Raw genomic sequence first — 21,958 nt, 5'->3', positions numbered from 1 at the left:
TACACAGCCAAAAATCACTTTCTCAGCGCAAATATGGGTCAGTCCTGTGTGATTTAGTAGGCTGCTTTATATTTTAAATTTAAAGTAGGCACTCGGCACGAATATGTAGGCACTGACAGCTTCCCAGAGTATATTGCACTAGCTATCAGTTTAGTTTTAAAGCTTTCCCATTTTAAAAAGTGATTTTCTTTGACACAGAAGCTGCTATATTATCACTGGGTAATAATATAGAGATTCTTGTTTTGGATCTGAGGAGCATTCAGACAATTATCTTCATGTTAATGTAAAAGAGATTTGTTAAAGTAACGTGGCAGTAAGTTCACACATTAATTTCTAATCTGATATTGAGATGTACTAAAGCAAAGCAATACGAAACCTCCAAGAGATTGTCTCGGACTGGCTATAGTAGAGCTCCATCCTAAATTGTGATAGTTTGATTTTTGGTGTCCTGACTAAATATTTCCTGGTACTGTTACCTGTGAGCTTAATGACCATTTTAGGAGTACAACTTGGTATCCAAACCCATCAGAATAGGCGTTTCCTTGTCATCCATTTCGATAAATTTTCCTTTGCATTTCTAGGTGAGCCACGGATTGATGGTGCTGTTCCACAAACTGCAGGTTTGATTATCGAAAGTGCACATCCTATCACTGTACCAACCTCAGTTTTTCCATCTCCTCCAAAACCACAGCCTCAGGTGAAAAAGCCCAACGTAGCAGTTGTACACATGAAATCTGAAAAGAGGGACCCAGTCAAGCTAACAGTACAGGTATGGTGCTATTCGAGATGGAGATTGATTAACTCACCTAATGGGAAACCCTGCAGGATGCACTGCTGAAATTAATCACAGGGCGAGAAAGGAGGAAATTGAGGGATATATGGTGCAATGTGTGAGCTCGATTCAGGGAGTGGGAGATCGGGAGTGGGCGCGAGTCAAAGATCTGTTCAGAGACCAGAACTGTTCACAGTACCCACGTGTTCCAACCAAAATTGTATACAAGTTTAACAGAATATCAACTTTACAAATTATATCCTTCTAGAAATGAACCCCAATTCTTTGTTTGTTTCTTTATGGCCTTATTGAGCTGTGCTGCAACTTTAAGGGATTTGTGGTATCTGTACCCCCCGATCCCTCCACTCCTCTAACCCAGTGGTTCCCAACCTTTTATATGTCATGGCACATCTCTATTCTATAAAAAACCGTTTGAGCCACACCTCCTATTTTCTTCCCTTACTGAGAACTTTGTTTTTAACATCTCTGTCCTCTTGCCTTTTTTAACCTCTCCCTGTCTCTCTCGCTTCTCCCAGAGTTTTTGCGTCCTTTTTGAGTTTTCACTGCGCAGGTGCATGGGGCCTTTGTCCTCAGCTCCAAGTCCATTAGTCATGCACATGGCCCTAACCAATTTTGTAAAAATTTAAACCGCGCATGTGCGGCTCTTTCCCAGCTGGCACATTTGCGGGAGACCTAAGATTCATCGGGTCTTATAGTTGCCAACCATAGAGCTGAGGGCAAAGGTCAGTTTAAGTTTAATTGCATGAATTTTGAATAACTTTTCACAGTACACTTGGTGGATCTTCACGGCATACTGGTTGGGAACCACTGCTCTAGCCCATTTGGCTGCTTATTTTTCAAGGAGTCTATGACCACCTGATTATTCCTACCAAAATGTATCACCTTACAATTTTTAATACTTGTAAACTGTCTGTCCATCTCATGCCCATTCTGCAATGTATTCCTATATTTTGTCATAGTCTTCCTCTGTATTAAGTACTCGCCTAATTTGGTGCCATCTGCAAATTTTGACGCCATAAGTGTATTTACATCAGGTATTCAGCCCTTCCCAGTTCCTTTTACCAGTTACATTGCCCATGTCCCAGGAAACACAACCTCAAATGGTTAAAAATAAAAATCTTGTTAAAATGGATTCAAGGAGCCTAATTAAAATCTTTTATTGAACCCATCTTGTCTACTGAGAATGGCTTACCTGCCTGACCCCTTCACCTTCCATTAAATTGGAAGTTGGCGGGTTGTGGTCAGAACTGAGATCTTTAAAATTTTTACTTTGTACCTGCCCCCAACTCACCCATTCCTGCGGGTCATAATTTTCCCCCATATGTCAGTAGGACTTGAAAAAGCATTGGTACTCATCTATCCTGACTTCCTTTTTACTGAAGACTTTTTCTTTTGTCACGTGGCTTAGTATGTTACACTAAATCAGTGACGTTGAGAAGTACTGAATTGGATAATTAGCTTTGTGTCTGAATTTAATTATTAATTAGCTTTGTGTCTGAATTTTTTTAATTTCATGAACTTGTAATTAGGTAGTGATGAATGATGGTGCTACTCATGTTCATGAAGCTGTTTATATATGGAAACATAAACAAGGATTTGGGAATATTTGAACCAATGCACATCACATGGGCTTTCATGGCTTCCCTTCTGGTGTTTCATCTTCCACAGATGTTAACTTTTACAGGATGGCTGTAACTTGTCCATGTGAATGTAAAAGAGCTGCAAATGTGTTTATTCACCTTATTCTCTGACTAAACAACAAACTTTCTTTATTTCTGTACATTTCCTTAAATGGACCTTAAGTTATTTCCCTTCTTTCATTTTCTCTCCACATGGATCAATCATCAAAGGAGTGGATGCTCGGCAGCCTTCTCTGTGTGTCTAATGTCATGTCAAACTGTAGCCAGCTACTCGGAGCAGCTCTGAGCCACTTAATTCCCTCCCTTTCCCCTTATGAAGGAGGGCCCAATTTCCCTTCAGTGCTTCCCCATGGACAATCTGATGGAGATTTGAAATTTCTTCAGGCAATAATTTTGTGGATAGATACTCACACCCTGCGCTCTCCAGCATAAGCTACTAACCTCCTGAGCGGCAGGAGATTGTAAATTATTAAGGCCCCAGCAGTGATTCCTGTGCCACTGCACAAATTAGAGTTTGTAAACCATAAAATTACCCATTTATCCTGACTCTCTGTTTCCTGTTAGTTAACCAATCCTCTAGCCATGTTACTATAGTACGCCCAATACTATGAGCACAAATCTTGTGTAATAATCTTTCATGTGGCACCTTATCAAATGCCCTTTGAAAATCCAAATACACTACATCTACTGGTTCTCCTTTATCCACCCTGCTTGTTGCATTCTCAACAAACTCATAAATTTATCAAAACAGAATTCACTTTTTGTTGGCTCTGCTTGACTGTATTTTAAATTTTAAAATGTCCTGCTACGAATTCCTTGGTAATGGATTCCAGCATTTCCCCAGTGACAGATATTAACTTAAGTAAACTACTGTTTCCTGATTTCTTTCTCCCTCCTCTCTTGTAGAGGGGAGTTGCATTTGTGGTTTTCCAATTCACTGGGACCTTTTCAGAATCTAGAGGATTTTGGAAGATTACAATCGATGTGTCCACTATCCCTGCAGCCACTTCCTTTAAGACTGTAGTATGCAGGCCTTCACATTGAAGGTACTTGTCAGTCCTTAGCCCCCTTAGTTTTTCCCCAGTGATTGTGATTATTTTAAGTTGCTCCCTTCCTTTGCTCCTTGATATTCTACTGTTATTGGGATGCTGTGAGTGTCTTTCTGCTGCGAAAACAAATACAAGTTACTTGTTCAAAGTCTCCATCATCCTCCAAGGGCCCAAAATTTAGTTCTTCTACCTACTTCCTTTTTTTACATACGTGTAAGGGTTCTTATAATCTGTTTTTATTTACTTGCTAATTCACCCTCTTTTTTCACCATCCTTTTGCTGGTTTCTAAAATTTCCCAATTCTGCCCTACCATTAAACTCTGCAACATTGTACATCTTTTCTTTCAACTTTATACCATCCTTAACTTCCTTAGTTAGCCACAGATGATTCATCCTTCTCAGAGAGATTTTCTTTCTTGATAGAATATGTCTTCATTGACAGTTATGAAATATCTACAAAGATTTACAAGTGCTTATCTACTGTTTTACCTTTTAATCTGTTTTTATGTTAAAGGGACTGTGAATAGATTGCGGGAAAAATAAATGGCCAATAACTTTGCTAGACGATGATGTAAAAATGGTGTTCGACAGAGTTCAGGAAAAATATATTCTGCTAAAAAACAAGAATAAGCTAAACACTAATGAGATGTTTGGGTTAATAAAAACATGGAAAAATTGAGGAGTCAGGAAAGAGATGCGCACTAGCTATATGGACAGCCGAAGACAGCATTTAAAAAAAAATTCATAGGATGCATCATGTTTAAAATAAACGTGCAATATTAAATAACTAACATACTGTATCTATATTTTGAGAAGGAGGATAAAACATGTCCAGGAATGATAGGCCAGTCAGCTTAGCTCCATTGATAGGAAATATAATGGGTGAAGTTTCCTTTTTTTTTGAAGCGCTGGACCAAGTGAGAAAACTAGTGTGCTGCTGGCAAGCACTGGGATTCTGGCCATATTTTCCAGCTCTTAGCTCAAAAATGCCAGATGCGTGTTTCACTCCATTACATTGACAGAGTGGGGCAATGTCGATATACTACAGCGATCGGAACACCATTTTCAAAGGGTGCTCAGAGCTTAGAAAAATGAAAAAACAAATCTCTCCAATGGAGACGGGTCACCTCAGGCACATGCCTCCACCTCCCCGCCACCCCCACCCAGGGAACAGCACCCACACAGAGGCTCTCCCACATGGACCTCTGCAACTGAAGCCCCCTTCTCCCTGGAACTACCCCTTGGCACTGCCAGGGAGATGCCCAGACATGTCCATCTCCCTCCAGGGACTATCCTTACTTGTGCGTTTAAGGAGAAACTATGTAATCATGTAAGGGAGAAGGCATAGATGATTATGTTGATAAAGCTAGATGAGGAAGGATGAGAGAGGTTTGAGTAGAATATAAATACTGGCTTGGAGTGGTTGGGCTGAATGGCTATTTTGTGTGCTGGATATTCTTTTTAATTCTATCTATAATTGTGGGCGCGCACCATATAAGACCATGGAAGCTACAAAAGGGAGCTTGCCACATCAACCTTGTCTGGTCTACATCTGACTCCAGTCACTCATTATGTGGTTGGCTCTCAGTGCCTTTAGGCAACTAGGGATGGGCAATAAATACTACATTGCCAGTGTTGCCCACATCCTAAACACAGATAAAAGAAAAACAGTTTTGTTGTTTAAATCTGCAATAGTCAGTTAGTGGTTTAGAGAGAGTTATGATTCAATGGTAATTCTGGACTTTTCCAACTGGTAAACAAATGCACTCCAGCAGACCATATATTGTAGGTACACACTTTAGACACGAAGGGGCAATTTAGCATGGCCAATTCACCTAACCAGCATAATCTGGGAGGAAACTAGAGCACCCGGAGGAAGCCCATGTAGACACATAGGGAGAATATGCAAACTCCATACAGACAGACACCCAAGGTTGGCATCGAACCCAGGTCCCTGGCGCTGTGAGGCAGCTGTGCTAACCACACTGCCACCGTGCTAACCACACTGCCATTGTGCTGCCCTAGGAACCAAAAAATGAAACAAAATATGTGGAAACCAAGTCAAATAACAAAGATCAATCACAATGGTTTATTTAACTTAATTTTCAATATAACAAAACTTTCAGTAATTCTCATAACCTGGAACACACATTCAAGAAAGACCTTATTTGTGAAATCAGAAATTTGCTTTTGCAGACGATTAATTATAAGAATGAAAAAAATTGTGAAAGATAATTTTGTTTGTCTTCAGGTACTGCCAAGTGTAGATATTGATAGTCTTCCCAGTATCAGTCCTGCAATAAGTCAGAGATCATCAAGCCCTGAACAGCACCAGATTATGCACCATCCTGCACAAACCCCGATACAGGTACCTTCGTTGTCATGATGTTTAAATGTTTTCCTTTCTGTTTAAAGGAATAATTCCTGTCAGCTTGTATATTATGTGCTTCCTGTGTTTATTTCCCTCTTGTCTTTTATAAATAATTCATTAGAATCCACATTTGGATGACATTTCACTTAAAGTCACGAGCAGTCAGTCACTAGTAATAACATTTGGAAATTGCCACTTGGCAGGCAAGCTTAAGCCAGCAGGAGGGGGTGATATCACACTTCAGTAACGATGGATGCAATTGGCAAAAGTTTAGCTTTGAGTAATATTTTGGTGGGCAGCTTTGGTCAGCTGCCAAATCCATGAAACCCATCACCATGCTTAAAAGAATGCTATACCAGGCTACTGAATTTCTGTTTGCTGAATATAGACTGTAGACACGCTTCCCATAGAAGCCCATTTATCAAAACCTAGAGAAGCTTAAGTACAGGTTGGCAAGCACCAGGTCTTGGGAATCCCCCCTCTCTCGTGTATTCTGGAATAATTCTGAAGTTTAATCAGTTAACATTATGTAACTTGCCACAGATAGATCTATCCTATTCATTAGAACATTGTCTTGAGGAGTTATATATAAGCAAAGGTGACAAAACCCCCAGTGATAGATCTGTTCCTTTAAGCATTAATAAGTCAGGTTAGATGGTCAATCATTAGTCATGTTCTAGGATTCTGCAGACCCACCTGGTTCTGATACTGGCTGAGTATAGTTGGTCATTAGTCAACTGAGTACAGGTTGGAGCCAAGAATTCTTCACAAGTACCAAGGTGAGCAATGAACCATTAAAGTAAATGGATATATTGTAACCATCCTCATGAACAAACGCCATACCTCTTTGAATGGTTTTTCAAGTAATGAAAGGTATCAAGATTTATTAGCAACTGCTTGCTGTTCTTCAGTCCATTATGGTACACATGAACTATGTAAATGAATGGTTTTGTATCTAGCCATCAGGCACTGCGTCTAATTCGTTGTCACATGGAGCTTATTTGTATCACATTGTTGGGCAGAAAAACTAACATCAAGAACTAATGGTCATCTTGATGTGCCAATGGCTTCATGCTCAGTGTTGTGGGCCAGACTTAATCATTACCAATTCTTTAATCCAGATCCTCATCTGGAGAACTTTACTAAAGAAGTGCACCTGCCATGAAGCCAATTCCTCCTCCAAGATTCTGAATGAGTGATTGATGTAAACCAGCTAAAGTTGGCACCTGCCAAATCCCCAAGTACCAATTAGTATCAACATTAAACCTGATATTATCTCTTGAGTGGGCACTGTAAAGCTGATATCTTTCTGTCCTTTTGTCAATCACAGCTTTCCTATGTTAGGAGTGAAGGGGAGATATTTGAATTGCTGGAGCAAACAATAAGGAAAACAAGATTTTTTTTGTCTTTTGCCAATTTTGGGCACAGGCCTTGCAGTTCAATCCATATTGCTATGTGATCGAGGAGTTACTTCCACATGCTTGCTATATAAGGGCGGGATTGGCTTAAATTGCAGTTTGGGGGGGGGGGGAACCAATCAAACCCTGATATCACAGGAAAGCCATAGGTTAACTGGCCGGTGAGTAACTGTTCTTGGGGAGAGTGAATAAATAGCTGGAGATGAAAAAATATGTAAATTTATAACTATTTTACTTTAAGTGGTGAAGATCTATTTTTATTACTATGGTTTAAATTAGTGCAGTAAGTGGTGGTAAGGAGAGACTCTAAATAAAATGTATAAAAAGAAAGAAAATAAAAAAATTTCTAAATGGAGGTCGGTCACCAGTGGTGTGCCCCAGGGATCTGTCCTGGGACCCTTGCTGTTTGTCATTTTCATAAATGACCTGGATGAGGAAGCGGAGGGATGGGTTGGTAAGTTTGCCGACGACACGAAGGTTGGTGGGGTTGTGGATAGTCTGGAGGGATGTCAGAAGTTACAGAGGGACATAGATAGGATGCAAGACTGGGCGGAGAAGTGGCAGATGGACTTCAACCCAGATAAATGCATCGTGGTCCATTTTGGTAGGTCAAATGGGATGAAGGAGTACAATATAAAGGGAAAGACTCTTAGTACTGTAGAGGATCAGAAGGACCTTGGGGTCCGGGTCCATAGGACTCTAAAATTCGCCCCGCAGGGGGTTAAGAAGGCGTATGGTGTGCTGGCCTTTATCAATCGAGGGATTGAGTTTAGGGGTCAGGGGATAATGATGCAGCTATATAAGACCCTCGTCAGACCCCACTTGGAGTACTGTGCTCAGTTCTGGTCGCCTCACTATAGGAAGGATGTGGAAAAGATTGAAAGGGTGCAGAGGAGATTTACAAGGATGTTGCCTGGATTGAGTGGCATGCCTTATGAGGATAGGCTGAGGGAGCTCGGTCTTTTCTCCTTGGAGAGACGAAGGATGAGAGGAGACCTAATAGAGGTGTATAAGATGTTGAGAGGCATAGATCAGGTGGACTCTCAGAGGCTTTTTCCCAGGGTGGAAATGTCTGCTGCGAGAGGACACAGGTTTAGGGTGCTGGGGGGTAGGTACAGGGGAGATGTTAGGGGTAAGTTTTTCACACAGAGGGTGGTGGGCAAGTGGAATCGGCTGCCGTCAGTGGTAGTGGAGGCGAACTCAATAGGGTCTTTTAAGAGACTCCTGAATGAGTACATGGAGTTTAATAGGATGGAGGGTTATAGGTAGGTCTAGAATCATAGAAACCCTACAGTGCAGAAGGAGGCCATTCGGCCCATCGAGTCTGCACCGACCACAATCCCACCCAGGCCCTACCCCCACATATTTACCCGCTAATCCCTCTAACCTACGCATCCCAGGACTCTAAGGGGCAATTTTTAACCTGGCCAATCAACCTAACCCGCACATCTTTGGACTGTGGGAGGAAACCGGAGCACCCGGAGTAAACCCACGCAGACACGAGGAGAATGTGCAAACTCCACACCGACAGTGACCCGAGCCGAGAATCGAACCCGGGACCCTGGAGCTGTGAAGCAGCAGTGCTAACCACTGTGCTACCGTGCCGCCCTTGGAGATGGTAGAAGGTCTAGAAGGTAGGGATGTGTTCGGCACAACTTGTGGGCCGAAGGGCCTGTTTGTGCTGTAGTTTTTCTATGTTTCTATGTTTCTAAAACACAATAAGAAAGGCAGGGCAGGTGATTTGATGTGATTTCAGAATGTAGGAACTTCTGGACACCAGTGAGAGCCATGACAAACATATGGTCGGTAAGTGCGGCTTGACAAGCTTCAGGTCAGTGGTGAGGATAACGTATTAGCATGGATAAAAGATTGATTAGCTAACAGGAAGCAGGGATCAGTATTGGGTCCTCAACTTTTTACACACTCTATCAATGACTTGGATGAAAGGACCGAATGTATGGTAGCTAAATTTGCCGATGACACCAAGGGAGGTGGGAAAGTAAGTTGTTAAGAGGAGGTGAAGAGTCTGTAAAGGAATATAGATAGGTTAATTGAGTGGGCAAAACATTGCCATTTGGAGTATAATGTAGGAAAACCTGGCACTTTGGCAGGTAGAATAGAAAAACAGTATACTATTGAATGGAGAAATATTGCAGAACTTGGTGGTACAGGTGGATCTGAATGTCCTCATACATGAATGACATTAAGTTGATATGATGTGGAGATGCCGGCGTTGGACTGGGGTAAACACAGTAAGAAGTTTAACAACACCAGGTTAAAGTCCAACAGGTTTATTTGGTAGCAAAAGCCACACAAGCTTTCGAGCCTCGAAAGCTTGTGTGGCTTTTGCTACCAAATAAACCTGTTGGACTTTAACCTGGTGTTGTTAAACTTCTTATTAAGTTGATATGCAGGTACAGCTGCTTAATGATTAAGAAGGCAAATTGGAATGTTGGCATTTACTGCAAGAGGAATGGAATGCAAAAAGTTTTACTGCCGCTGTACTGAGCCTTGGTGAGAACACATCTGGAGTACTGTGTACAGTTTTGGTCTCCTTATTTGAAAAAAGATACAACTTCTTTAGAATCAGTTCAGAGAAGGTGCACTTGACTCCATCCTGGGATGAAGGGCTTATCTTATGAAGAAAGGTTGAACAGGTTGGGCCTATGCCCAATATGAGGTGATCTTATTGAAACATATGTGATGTTGAGGGGGCTTGATAAAGTGGATATCCGGAGGATGTTTCCCTTTGTGGGGGAGACTAAAACTAGGGGACATAGTTTACGAATAAGTAGTCTTCCTTTTCAGATGAGGTGAGGAGAATTTTTTCTTTTCTAAGAGAGTCATTAGTCTGTGCAATTCTTTTCCCCAACATTAGTGGAGGTTGGCTGTTTAAATTTATTCAAAGCTGAGTTAGGTAAATCTTTGATAGATAAGGGAGCCAAAGGTTATGGAGAACAGGCAGAAAAGTGGAGCTGAGACCATAACCAAGATCTTATTGAATGGTGGAGCAGGCTGGAAGGACGTATTCCTGCTCCTAAGTCCAATATTCCGATGAATTGCCTCCTTCCCATTGGAATCCCACTGGCCACAATTTTAATTGCTCACTACAGTTAAGGTGCCTTAAACTCTGGCCAAAACCAGTCGATAGATTCTTGAATTAATGCAAATTGGGGCCTATTACATTAGTGGGATATTGAATGCATTTTAATCCAGGCTAAATGAGGAGGCTGCTGTGGCTTCCACATCAGGTAAATGGATGCCAGTAGCTCTCAGGAAGTGGAGATGCCGGCGTTGGACTGGGGTAAACACAGTAAGAAGTTTAACAACACCAGGTTAAAGTCCAACAGGTTTATTTGGTAGCAAAAGCCACACAAGCTTTCGAGGCTCTGAGCCCCTTCTTCAGGTGAGTGGGAATTCTGTTCACAAACAGAACTTATAAGACACAGACTCAATTTACATGAATAATGGTTGGAATGCGAATACTTACAACTAATCCAGTCTTTAAGAAACAAAACAATGGGAGTGGGGAGAGCATCAAGACAGGCTAAAAAGATGTGTATTGTCTCCAGACAAGACAGCCAGTGAAACTCTGCAGGTCCACGCAACTGTGGGAGTTACAAATAGTGTGACATAAATTCTGATTCTAGGATCGCATGATAAAGACTCAGGAGGAAAAAAGCAGAAATATTTATGTGAAATAGTGTGACATAAACCCAATATCCCGGTTGAGGCCGTCCTTGTGTGTGCGGAACCTCACCTCACTGTACAGTGAGGAACTTCTTTAGAATCAGTTCAGAGAAGGTGCACTTGACTCCATCCTGGGATGAAGGGCTTATCTTATGAAGAAAGGTTGAACAGGTTGGGCCTATGCCCAATATGAGGTGATCTTATTGAAACATATGTGATGTTGAGGGGGCTTGATAAAGTGGATATCCGGAGGATGTTTCCCTTTGTGGGGGAGACTAAAACTAGGGGACATAGTTTACGAATAAGTAGTCTTCCTTTTCAGATCTCAGCACCTCACTGTACCGCAAGCCCACGGATAACCTCACGATGCTCCACTTCTCCAGCTTCCACCCTAAACACGTTAAAGAAGCCATCCCCTACGGACAAGCCCTCCGTATACACAGGATCTGCTCGGATGAGGAGGATCGCAACAGACACCTCCAGACGCTGAAAGATGCCCTCATAAGAACAGGATATGGCGCTAGACTCATTGATCAACAGTTCCGACGCGCCACAGCGAAAAACCGCACCGACCTCCTCAGAAGACAAACACGGGACACAGTGGACAGAGTACCCTTCGTTGTCCAGTACTTCCCCGGAGCGGAGAAGCTACGGCATCTCCTCCGGAGCCTTCAACATGTCATTGATGAAGACGAACATCTCGCCAAGGCCATCCCCACACCCCCACTTCTTGCCTTCAAACAACCGCACAACCTCAAACAGACCATTGTCCGCAGCAAACTACCCAGCCTTCAGGAGAACAGTGACCAAGACACCACACAACCCTGCCACAGCAACCTCTGCAAGACGTGCCGGATCATCGACACAGATGCCATCATCTCACGTGAGAACACCATCCACCAGGTACACGGTACATACTCTTGCAACTCGGCCAACGTTGTCTACCTGATACGCTGCAAGAAAGGATGTCCCGAGGCATGGTACATTGGGGAAACTATGCAGACGCTGCGACAACGGATGAATGAACACCGCTCGACAATCACCAGGCAAGACTGTTCTCTTCCTGTTGGGGAGCACTTCAGCGGTCACGGGCATTCGGCCTCTGATATTCGGGTAAGCGTTCTCCAAGGCGGCCTTCGCGACACACGACAGCGCAGAGTCGCGGAGCAGAAACTGATAGCCAGGTTCCGCACACACAAGGACGGCCTCAACCGGGATATTGGGTTTATGTCACACTATTTCACATAAATATTTCTGCTTTTTTCCTCCTGAGTCTTTATCATGCGATCCTAGAATCAGAATTTATGTCACACTATTTGTAACTCCCACAGTTGCGTGGACCTGCAGAGTTTCACTGGCTGTCTTGTCTGGAGACAATACACATCTTTTTAGCCTGTCTTGATGCTCTCCCCACTCCCATTGTTTTGTTTCTTAAAGACTGGATTAGTTGTAAGTATTCGCATTCCAACCATTATTCATGTAAATTGAGTCTGTGTCTTATAAGTTCTGTTTGTGAACAGAATTCCCACTCACCTGAAGAAGGGGCTCAGAGCCTCGAAAGCTTGTGTGGCTTTTGCTACCAAATAAACCTGTTGGACTTTAACCTGGTGTTGTTAAACTTCTTACTGCTCTCAGGAAGGACAGAGACTCTTTATAGCAGGTAAGAAATTTTTCTTTGTAGGAGCAGGGGGAGCCCCTTCAGGCCCACAGGAAAGGTTGTTTAAAATAAAAAGCCAACTTTCACGAATATGTTTTAGCGAAGGGAATCTGGGTCTGATGTCATATGTAGGCTGGCCTAGCCTACATGTGACTTCAGACCCACAGCAATGTGGTTAAATGCTCTCTGAAATGGCCTTACAACCCACTTAGTTGTACCAAACCACTACAGAGTCAAAAGGGAATGAAACCAGACGGATCACTTGGCATCGACCTAGGCACCGGAAACAACAACGACACACTCCTCCCTGTTAACCCTGTAAGTACTTCTGATGGTCTGTGTGGCAAAAGTGGGAGAGCTGTCCCACAGACTAGCCAAACAACAGTTTGACATAGTCATACTCATAGAATCATATCTTGCAATGTCCCAGAAACTACCATCCCTGGATATGATTCACCTGAGGTGACGGCATATTGGTATACAGTGGAGGGGTGGGGGGGGGGAGTTGTCCTTTGAATCCTCATTTGAATCAACGTTGAGTGCAGACCCCGTGAAGTCTCTAGCATCAGATCAAAGTTGGGCAAGGAAACCTCCTGCTGATTGCCACCTATAGCCCTAACAACACCCCTCCCCTACACCCTCTCAGCTGATATCAGTACTCCTCCATGTGTAAGACCAATTGGAAGAAGCACTAAGGGTGGGAAGAGCACAGAATGTATCCTGGGTGGGGGACTTCAATGTCCATCACCAGAAATGGCTCGATTGTGACATCACTGACCAGGCTGGCAAAGAGCCGGAGAAAACATGAGGAAATAATTTTCACTTTGGAATTGACTACCGAAAGGGTGGTGGAAGCAGATTTGATAACATTCGGAACAGAATTAGATAACTACTTGAAGGAAAACAAATTTGAAGGGCTATAGAGAAAGAGCAGGGAAGTGGGGTTAATTAACTCATTCTATCGTAGACATAATGGGCTAAATATCCTCCTCTATGCTGTCTCATTCTATGATGTGAACAGCTCGCTCTCACAATCCAGGATACTGTAGTTGACATAGCTACTAGATTAGGACTGTGGCAGATGGTAAGGAAACCAATGGCAGATGGTAAGGAAACCAATAAGAAGGAAAAACCTATTGACCATATCCTCCGAATCTACCTATCGCTGATGCGTCTGTCCATGACAGCATTGGGAGGAGTGACCATTGCACAGTACTTGTGGAGACAAAGTTCCAGCTACACATTGAGCATACCCTCCATGCATTGTGTAGCATAAATGGGATAGGTTCAGAACAGACCTGGCAACTCAAAACTGGGCATCCATGAGGAATTGTGGGCCATCAGTATCAGCAAGATTTTATAATGCCATAGTTCTGTAAACCATCACATGACCCGGCATATCCCTCACCCTACTATTACCATCAGGCCAGGGCATTAGTCCTGGTTCAATGAAGAATGCAGGTGAGCTTGCCTGGCCAAAAACGGAACTGGAAACACTCTGACTGCAAGAGGAGGTTAGAGGCTGGGAATTCTGTGGTAGTAACTCACTTCCTGACTCCTCAAAACCTGTCCACTATCTACATGGCACGCCAGAAGTGTTATAGGATTCTCTCCACTTGCCTGGATAAGCAGGGCTCCAACAACACTCCAGAAGCTTAGCATTATATAGGACCAAGCAAACCACTTGATTGGTACCCCCATCCACCACCTTCAATGTTCACTTCCTCCACCACTGATGCATAGTGGCAGCAGTCTGTACCATCTACAAGATGGACTTCAGCAACTTCCCAAGGCTCCTTCAAAAGCACTGTTTCATATGCTGGTTGTGTGGCATGTCTTATCTGGAGAGACTGTAGTTACTTCAAACTGGTTTATTAAGATAGGTTGCAGAGCAGGCATGTCCCTCATGAGTACAGATTGTTCCATCCCCTCGCCTGAGCATTTAGCACATGACCACTGATGTCACTATTACATGGTCTATATCACTCATTACCATAACTATTCTATTAATGCTACACCTACCCCCCCCCAAGTATACTATCAACTTCTTAATAACCATGTTAAACTATTTTCTAAACTATTTGTAATGCATTTCTCTAACCCCATTTCACAATGACAGATTCTATTCACCTCCACCTCCTACTCTTCGCCCCACCCCCACCTGTACCCCTTCCCAGGTCACTGTTATGAGGGATTTAATCTTCCACAGTGTACCCTGCTCTGGGAAGATGTCTTGGAGAAATATGGGTTCTCCTCTCTTCCTTGGAGTCAACATCTTGGAATGGAACAGCAGCTTTGCAGGTCTGCTGTAAAGGCTGTGTAACATTTTTAAAGATCCAAGAGAGAAGACTGGAGGGCGTTAACGTTTGTACCATCTTGAACTGGAAGAGAAGTAATTGGGACTAGCGCAGGAATCTTCTGCTCCCATGAAACATACCAGGAAAGACCTGAGAAAGTGAGGATCTTCAACTCCAATCAAGGCTCTCGCAGCTGTATCATTCACTGCTGCGTAGAGGCCAAACAATTGAACATCTGAGGTTCTAACAGAACTGTATGACGGGAAGAAGAACAACAAGCTTCCTGTAGGCATTGTGGGAAATGAAGAAGAGATAATTTCCTAAGGACATTTCAGACAGGACGTTCACTCTCTGTAGGTAGTGGTAACTACAAGTGCATTTCTCTAACCCCATTTCACAATGACAGATTCTATTCGCCTCCAGCACTTTCCTCAATGCAAGTCTCCTTCACCATGGGCACTGGGGAGAATTTCTGAGGGTAAGAAGATACTGAACACCATTTTCAACGATGGGATAGATCTCTAAAATGATACAAAGAAGAAATTCCTGTTAGAGGACTCCTTAGTTATGGAAGCTCTGAAGATTTGACCTTGGTTTCTGCATTTTAAGAAAAGGTTTAGTGGGAAGATTTTCACATCAGACTGAAGTGTAGGCATCAATCTTCTTTCACACAAGCTAATAGGCTCCATCAGCACCCTGATAGTGTGATCCCCTGTGGAATCAAGCATTTTGTTTCCCTGGACTCTTCATTGATAACCAGCGATCTACAAGCTGGGCTCCAGTGGGACGTAGTCTGGAATAGTACATCTGCTGCAGTAATTACAGCTGACTCCTCGAAAGAAAGCAGATTTCACATGGTTCAACACTAGATTTGAGTGGCGTACCACCTTCTAGGACCTCATCTTCCAACGGTAACTCGACACTACAACGACTTCTTCCTCATTACCTTCTTCAGGAAAGAGCCAATCCAGGTCCAAAGGGTCTTTTTGGAGATGGCTGCTGACTATTGCAGTGCCTTCTGTACATTCGGCCTCTGGCCTGGTTTTGAAAAGAACTGAGGGACCACAACCTCAGCTAACTAAAATATCTGCTCATCAGTACTTCATCTAGAAGGAGTGAAACATGGGACAGGATGTTAATGTGGGCTCTCGGGCTTTGCAATGATCAAACAGAAGTCAGAAGTCTGGACTATGTGCACAATGGTCACTCATCTATGATTTTCCCTGAAATTTTGATTTGATTTATTATTGTCCTATGTATTAACATACAGTGAAAAGTATTGTTTTTTTCACACTATACAGACAAAGCATATCGTTCATAGAGAAGGAAATGAGAGAGTGCAGAATGTAGTGTTACAGCCATAGCTAGGGTGTAGAGAATGGTCAACTTAATGCGAGGTAGGTCCATTCAAAAGTCTGATAGCAGCAGGGAAGAAGCTGTTCTTGAGTCGGTTGGTACGTGTCCTTAGAGTTTAGTATCTTTTTCGCAATGGAAGAATGTGGAAGAGAGTATGTCCGGGGTGCGTGGGGTCCTTAATTATGCTGGCTGCTTTGCCGAGGCAGCGGGAAGTGTAGACAGTGTCAATGGATGTGTGATGGATTGGGCTTTTGTAGTTTCTTGTGGTCTTGGGCAGAACAGCAGCCATACCAAGCTGTGATACAACCAGAAAGAATACTTTCTATGGTGCATCTGTATAAGTTGGTGAGTGTTGTAACTGACATGCCAAATTTCCTTAGTCTTCTGAGAAAGTAGAGGCGTTGGTGGGCTTTCTTAACTATAGTGTCCGCATTGGGAGGGACCAGGACAGGCTGTTGGTGATCTGGACACCTAAAAACTTGAAGCTTTCGACCCTTTCTACTTTGTCCCCGTTGATGTGGACAGGAGCATGTTCTCCACTGAAATGGCCAATTAGTAACCAGATGGTGGACTTGCTGTCCAGTTAAAGACAGCGGCTGGGCTGTCAAAGCTGAAGCTCCAATAAGAGACTCTCCAGCTCAGAGTCATCAGCATGTAAGTGAAGGAGCGGATGCCCCAAGATGGAGATACTCTCACTCCAGCTTATTTTAAAATTTAACTGCAAAAGTGACCTCAACAGCCTGGCCCCATTGTAGAGGAGAGTTCCTCCATAGGTCAGTGTGCAGCTGAAATCAGGTTGGCGGCGAAAGAGCCTTAAACCCAGCTGGAATTCTCCCCTCCCATCCCCCACCTCCTCCCCAGTCTGCCACCAGGAGGCTGCCTCCACTACTCCATTTAACTGTTTTCAATTGTCTCCAGGGATTCCAACCATGGGCCTTAACAGGCCCATAACTAGTTGTTTCAGCTATCTACTACTTGCCGAGCTGAGTGGTCCTGCCTCTAACCCCCAACCAATCGAATCCCACCTCTCGGAAGTGACCCGGCATTGGGATCATGGTGGAGCCAAGGCACTGGCGCCCTGGCAGTGCAAAATTCTGCACCCAGCTGCCTTCATGCCCACCCCCCATCCAAATTGGGGGCTAGAAATTCTCCCCATGATTATACATTTAATCACCATGGCTTTTCATCTGATTCTTGCCTTTAATGTGTGCAATTATTTTCCTGAGTTTTGGCTTTGCTCAGAGTATTTCTGCAAACATAGACTTTGATAAAGGGAACAGAAGAACAATGCTTCAGGCAAGAACTTCAAGGTTTTTTTTTAAGTGTTGCCATGCATTCAAACCCTTTTGAAAACATGTAGTTGTGTCTGGAGAGGAATAAACTTAATAAAGTATACTGTTCCTTTTTTCTGTATACCTGCTTGCTACTTTTAATGATGTGTGAATGTGGCTTTCCATGCCTTTTTTTAAACTGAGGCAAGAATGTTTTGGTTTGAATGCTGGTTGGTTGCTGGTAGTTTTTACTGCACTAATATAACTTGGGTTGAAGAAGGTCTTTCTTATTTGTGTATTTTTTCTTCTTTGGACTAATATATATTTTAAAACCATAATAGTATAAATGAACAGTGTTCAGGTAATTAAAATGTGTTTACCATGGCAGTTTCAATGCATCAGAGGCTTGTTGAATGTGAGGTATGAGATCCACAACGCTTGAATCAAATGGAGGACACAGCGTTCCATTGAAATTTCAAGAGAAAAGACACTTGGGACAACTAAATAAAAAGCTCAAGAGAGCCTATGTTATTTTTAAATACAGTTGCTAATTATTTGCTGAGATAAAATAATTTGAATAAAAAGCAAAATCAACAAAGCGCAGTTGTTGGAAATTTGAAAGAAAAGCAGAAAATGCTAGAAACACTCGGCAGGTTAATCAACATTCTGTAGAAAGAATAGACGAGGCAACATTTCAGCTGTGACCATTCAACACAACTCAGACATTACAGAACAGCAACAGAGCAAAGGGAAAGGCAAATATGCATACATGCAAATGGTTAAATCAAAAACAGTAGATGGTTAAATAGTTTAATATTAACATGTGATTGGTTTAATGAGAGACTTGTCTTTAATTTCTCTCATTTTGCCTTGTATTGTCTTCTGCTATAAATACCTGAACCATTAAACATTTTATTTTGTATTTAGGTGTTGCTCATCTCCAGTTATTCCAATTCTGATGATTGGTCTACACATTAGCACAGTGGTTAGCACTGCTGCCTCACAGCACAAGGGACCCTGGTTCGATTCCCAGCTTGGGTCATTGTCTGTGTGGAGTTTGCACGTTTTCCTCGTGTCTGGGTTTCCTCCGGATGCTCTGGTTTCCTCCCACAGTTCAAAAAAACATGCTGGTTAGGTGCATTGGCCATGCTAAATTCTCCCTCAGTGTACCCGAACAGGTGCCGGAGTGTGCTGCCTCGGGGATTTTCACAGTAACTTCATTGCAGTGTTAATGTAAGCCTACCTGTGACACTAATAAATAAATGTTAAATTTTAGAAATCCATCCAATTCTCTCCCTGCATCCAGTGGTGCACTAAGGCAAACTTTCTTCTGTTTCCATATCTACTAATTCCTGGAACAGGTTGCTGTCTGTCGTCAGGGGTTTATAGCTTATGGGGTAGCACTCCACATCAAGTGTGGCTGACCAGGAGTCTCTCCCACTCCTACCACCAGCCATTGGCGTATTTGGAAAGATTTGCAGGTTGACATTCAGTCTGTTCGCCCATCCTATGAACGCACTTTCCTTGGCCATCAAGTCCTGGAATGGGACTCGAACCCAGAGTTTCTGGCTCAGAGACAGGGACGCTACCCACTGCGCCATAAGACCTCCCTACATATGAAATGCAATATATTATCTGTTCTCTTTAGTAAGAGACCTGCTGAGTAATATCTCCAATCTTATTTTATTTTGAAGCAATTTGAAGTTAGCCAGAGAGCCTGGTCCTATTTATTTACTTACACTGGTCAGTCAATCATTTGGTTGGGACTAGAGCCAGCGTGTATTGTCAGACTCAAGTCAGTTGCTCTCATCATGTCTTTCGATTAGGATTCCAATGAAAAAAATACTGCAAATCTCATCAAAAGATTACTAACTAGTCATGGCTATTTCCTGTAATCAAATATTGTAGAATGGAAACTGTGATTCAGGGAGTTTACTCTTTAGAATGTTCATGTGCTTTATGCCTGCAGGCATGTGTTGGCGACATGAGACCCGTTTAGCTCCTAGTTCTGCCAGCCTTTTCCTGAGCTGAGTTATGTAGAACATATCCTACTCATGTCCTGACCCTCACTTTTTCTGGTTCGTTGATGACTGCAACAGTGCCATTTCCTGCTCTCGCCCAAACTTGAAAATTCCACCACTTTGCTTCTAATTTCCACCCTTCCTTTCCCTTTACATGGTCCATTTCCAACTGATCCCTTCCCTTTCTTTTCTGTCTCCATTGCTGGAAATAAACTATCAATCAGTATGTGGTGGACTTCAGTTGTGTGTTTGTCATGCCTGGACACATCCCCTGCCGGCTCGGCTCCTCCCCTTGTCACCTAGTATAAAGGTGGCTGTTTCCTCCCCCTTGTTCAGTTCGGGTCGGTTATCTGTTGGGATGTGCTCCTGGTTCAGTAATGAATAAAAGCCTACAGTTGTATTGGCACACAAGTAGTCTTTTGCCTTATTGATAGCGCATCACAGTATCCATTATAAGCCCACTGAGTCCCATGGCTATCTTGACCGTACTTTCAATCTCCCCATTTCCATTTTTTCAGTATCTTCATCATATCTGTTCTGATAATGCCATCTTTCATACCGGTGCTTCTGATATGTCTTCCTTTTCCGTCAAGTGAGGACTCCTCTGCACTGTGGTTTACATGGCCCTTGATTGCGTCCATTGCATTGCCTTCACTTTTGCTTCACCCATTTCCCTCCCTCCCAGAACAATGATGGGGTTCCCATTTTCCTTACCTTTCACTCCATCTGCTTCCATATTCAACAGATGATCCTTTCTGACATCCACCATGATGCCACCATGGTGTCTCCTCTCATTCATCCCCTTCTTTTCCAATGGCCTCTTCCACAGCAAATGCAGGACATGTATTGCCTGCCTTTTTTCCTCCTCCTTTCCCACTGCTCAGGGCCCCAAACATTCAAGTGAAGCAACAATTTACTTGGGCCTCTTTCAATTTAGTATACCGTGCTCATTGCTCACAACTTAATGTCCTCTATGTTGAAGACATCAAATATAGATTGGGTGACCACTTTGCAGGCAACTCTATTCAGTCCACAGGTGTAACCTCAATCTTCCAGTTGCTTGCCATTTCAATTCTCTGACCTCTCTGTCCTGAGTTTCCTACAATGCTTCAGTGTAGCTTAACAGAACCTTGAGAAACAGCACCTCATCTTTCAATTAGGTACTCTACAGTCTTCTGGACACAATGAGTTCAATAAGATAAAGGCAAAATACTGTGGATGCTGAAATCTGAAACAAAAACAGAAAATGCTGGAAAATCTCAGCAGATCTGACAGCATCTATGGAGAGAGAATAGAGCTAACGTTTCGAGTCTGGATTAACCCCAGAAATCGTTGGATAGTGATTAGGAGTAAGAATTTTCTTTCTACCCCAACTTGACCATGAAACTCAATTCATTGAATCATGCGGCACAAAAAGAGGACTTTTGGCCCATCATGCCTGTGCTGTAAATTGAAGAACCTCTATTGCTAACCTGCAGGATCTTGGCTAAAAGAGCACCAAGGAGCACAAGGTCCAACGGAATATTTGTCATCAAAGAGAAAAATGTGTTTATTTTTCTTGATTGAGTTTACTGAGCAATTCATGAGGAATGTGAAAGAAGAATTTGGATGCTGAATAAAGCTAAGATAGGTATGAACTGTAAGAGGAAAGAGGTTAGCCATGTCAAATTAGAGGAACAACACAAATGAAATTTGCTTTGCATTGCAATGCAATGAACTGTCGGCTCTATTCCAGGATCTCATGACATCTTGTGCCATGTACAACCCCCAACTGTAATGCTGGTTCAGAATCCTGCTTCCTGTCAGTACTGTATGGCCATGAAACAGAAATATCATGGACGACATAAGAAAGGCAAGCAAGCTTGGGATTTCTAATTCTGGCTTGTGAAGAGTAAACAATGCACTTACCGACTGAGCAATCGGGTGAAATTAGTGGTCATGTAAATGATCCAAAAATGTAATTTAGCTTTTTGAAATTAATGCAACAATACTTAATTTATGAGAGTTAATTCTTTGTTGAAATTGTTCCATATGTAGACAGCAAGTCAATTATTAATATTTATCTTCCTTACATATTGTTGAGGTGTTCTGAGCACAAAGAAGGTCTGCTATACCCTTACCCTCAGCATGTATTTCTGATGTTGTACAGAGATTTTATCACATGTCTCAAAAGGTTACCTCTTTTTTGTGGTAAAGCTTGATATCAATTTGATAGACATTCATTAAACTGAGGAGAACAAAAAGCAGAGTAAATCAGCCATTTTTAAAAATTTAAGAGAAAACTTTGAATCAGATTTAGAAAGGAGTGACCCTATTATGTTCTTGAATTCTCTGTGGCTTTTTTTTGTTGTTTTAGTGGATTTCAGTTTTTTTTAATGTGGTACTGTTGGACCAG

General features: G+C 42.6%; 1 protein-coding gene across 1 annotated transcript in view; it reads left to right on the top strand.

The window, feature by feature from the left end:
• Positions 1 to 21,958, top strand: part of kiaa0586 (KIAA0586 ortholog) — a 547,244-nt gene that overhangs the window by 337,789 nt on the left and 187,497 nt on the right. The window contains exons 18-19 of the mRNA XM_078233832.1: positions 582 to 769; positions 5,734 to 5,850. Coding sequence (XP_078089958.1) covers positions 582 to 769; positions 5,734 to 5,850 — 305 coding nt within the window. The remainder of the gene's footprint in view (positions 1 to 581; positions 770 to 5,733; positions 5,851 to 21,958) is intronic.

The sequence above is a fragment of the Mustelus asterias genome, chromosome 18 (genome assembly GCF_964213995.1).
Source record: "Mustelus asterias chromosome 18, sMusAst1.hap1.1, whole genome shotgun sequence".
NCBI lineage: Eukaryota > Metazoa > Chordata > Chondrichthyes > Carcharhiniformes > Triakidae > Mustelus > Mustelus asterias.
This window is presented reverse-complemented; position numbering and strand designations above follow the sequence as displayed.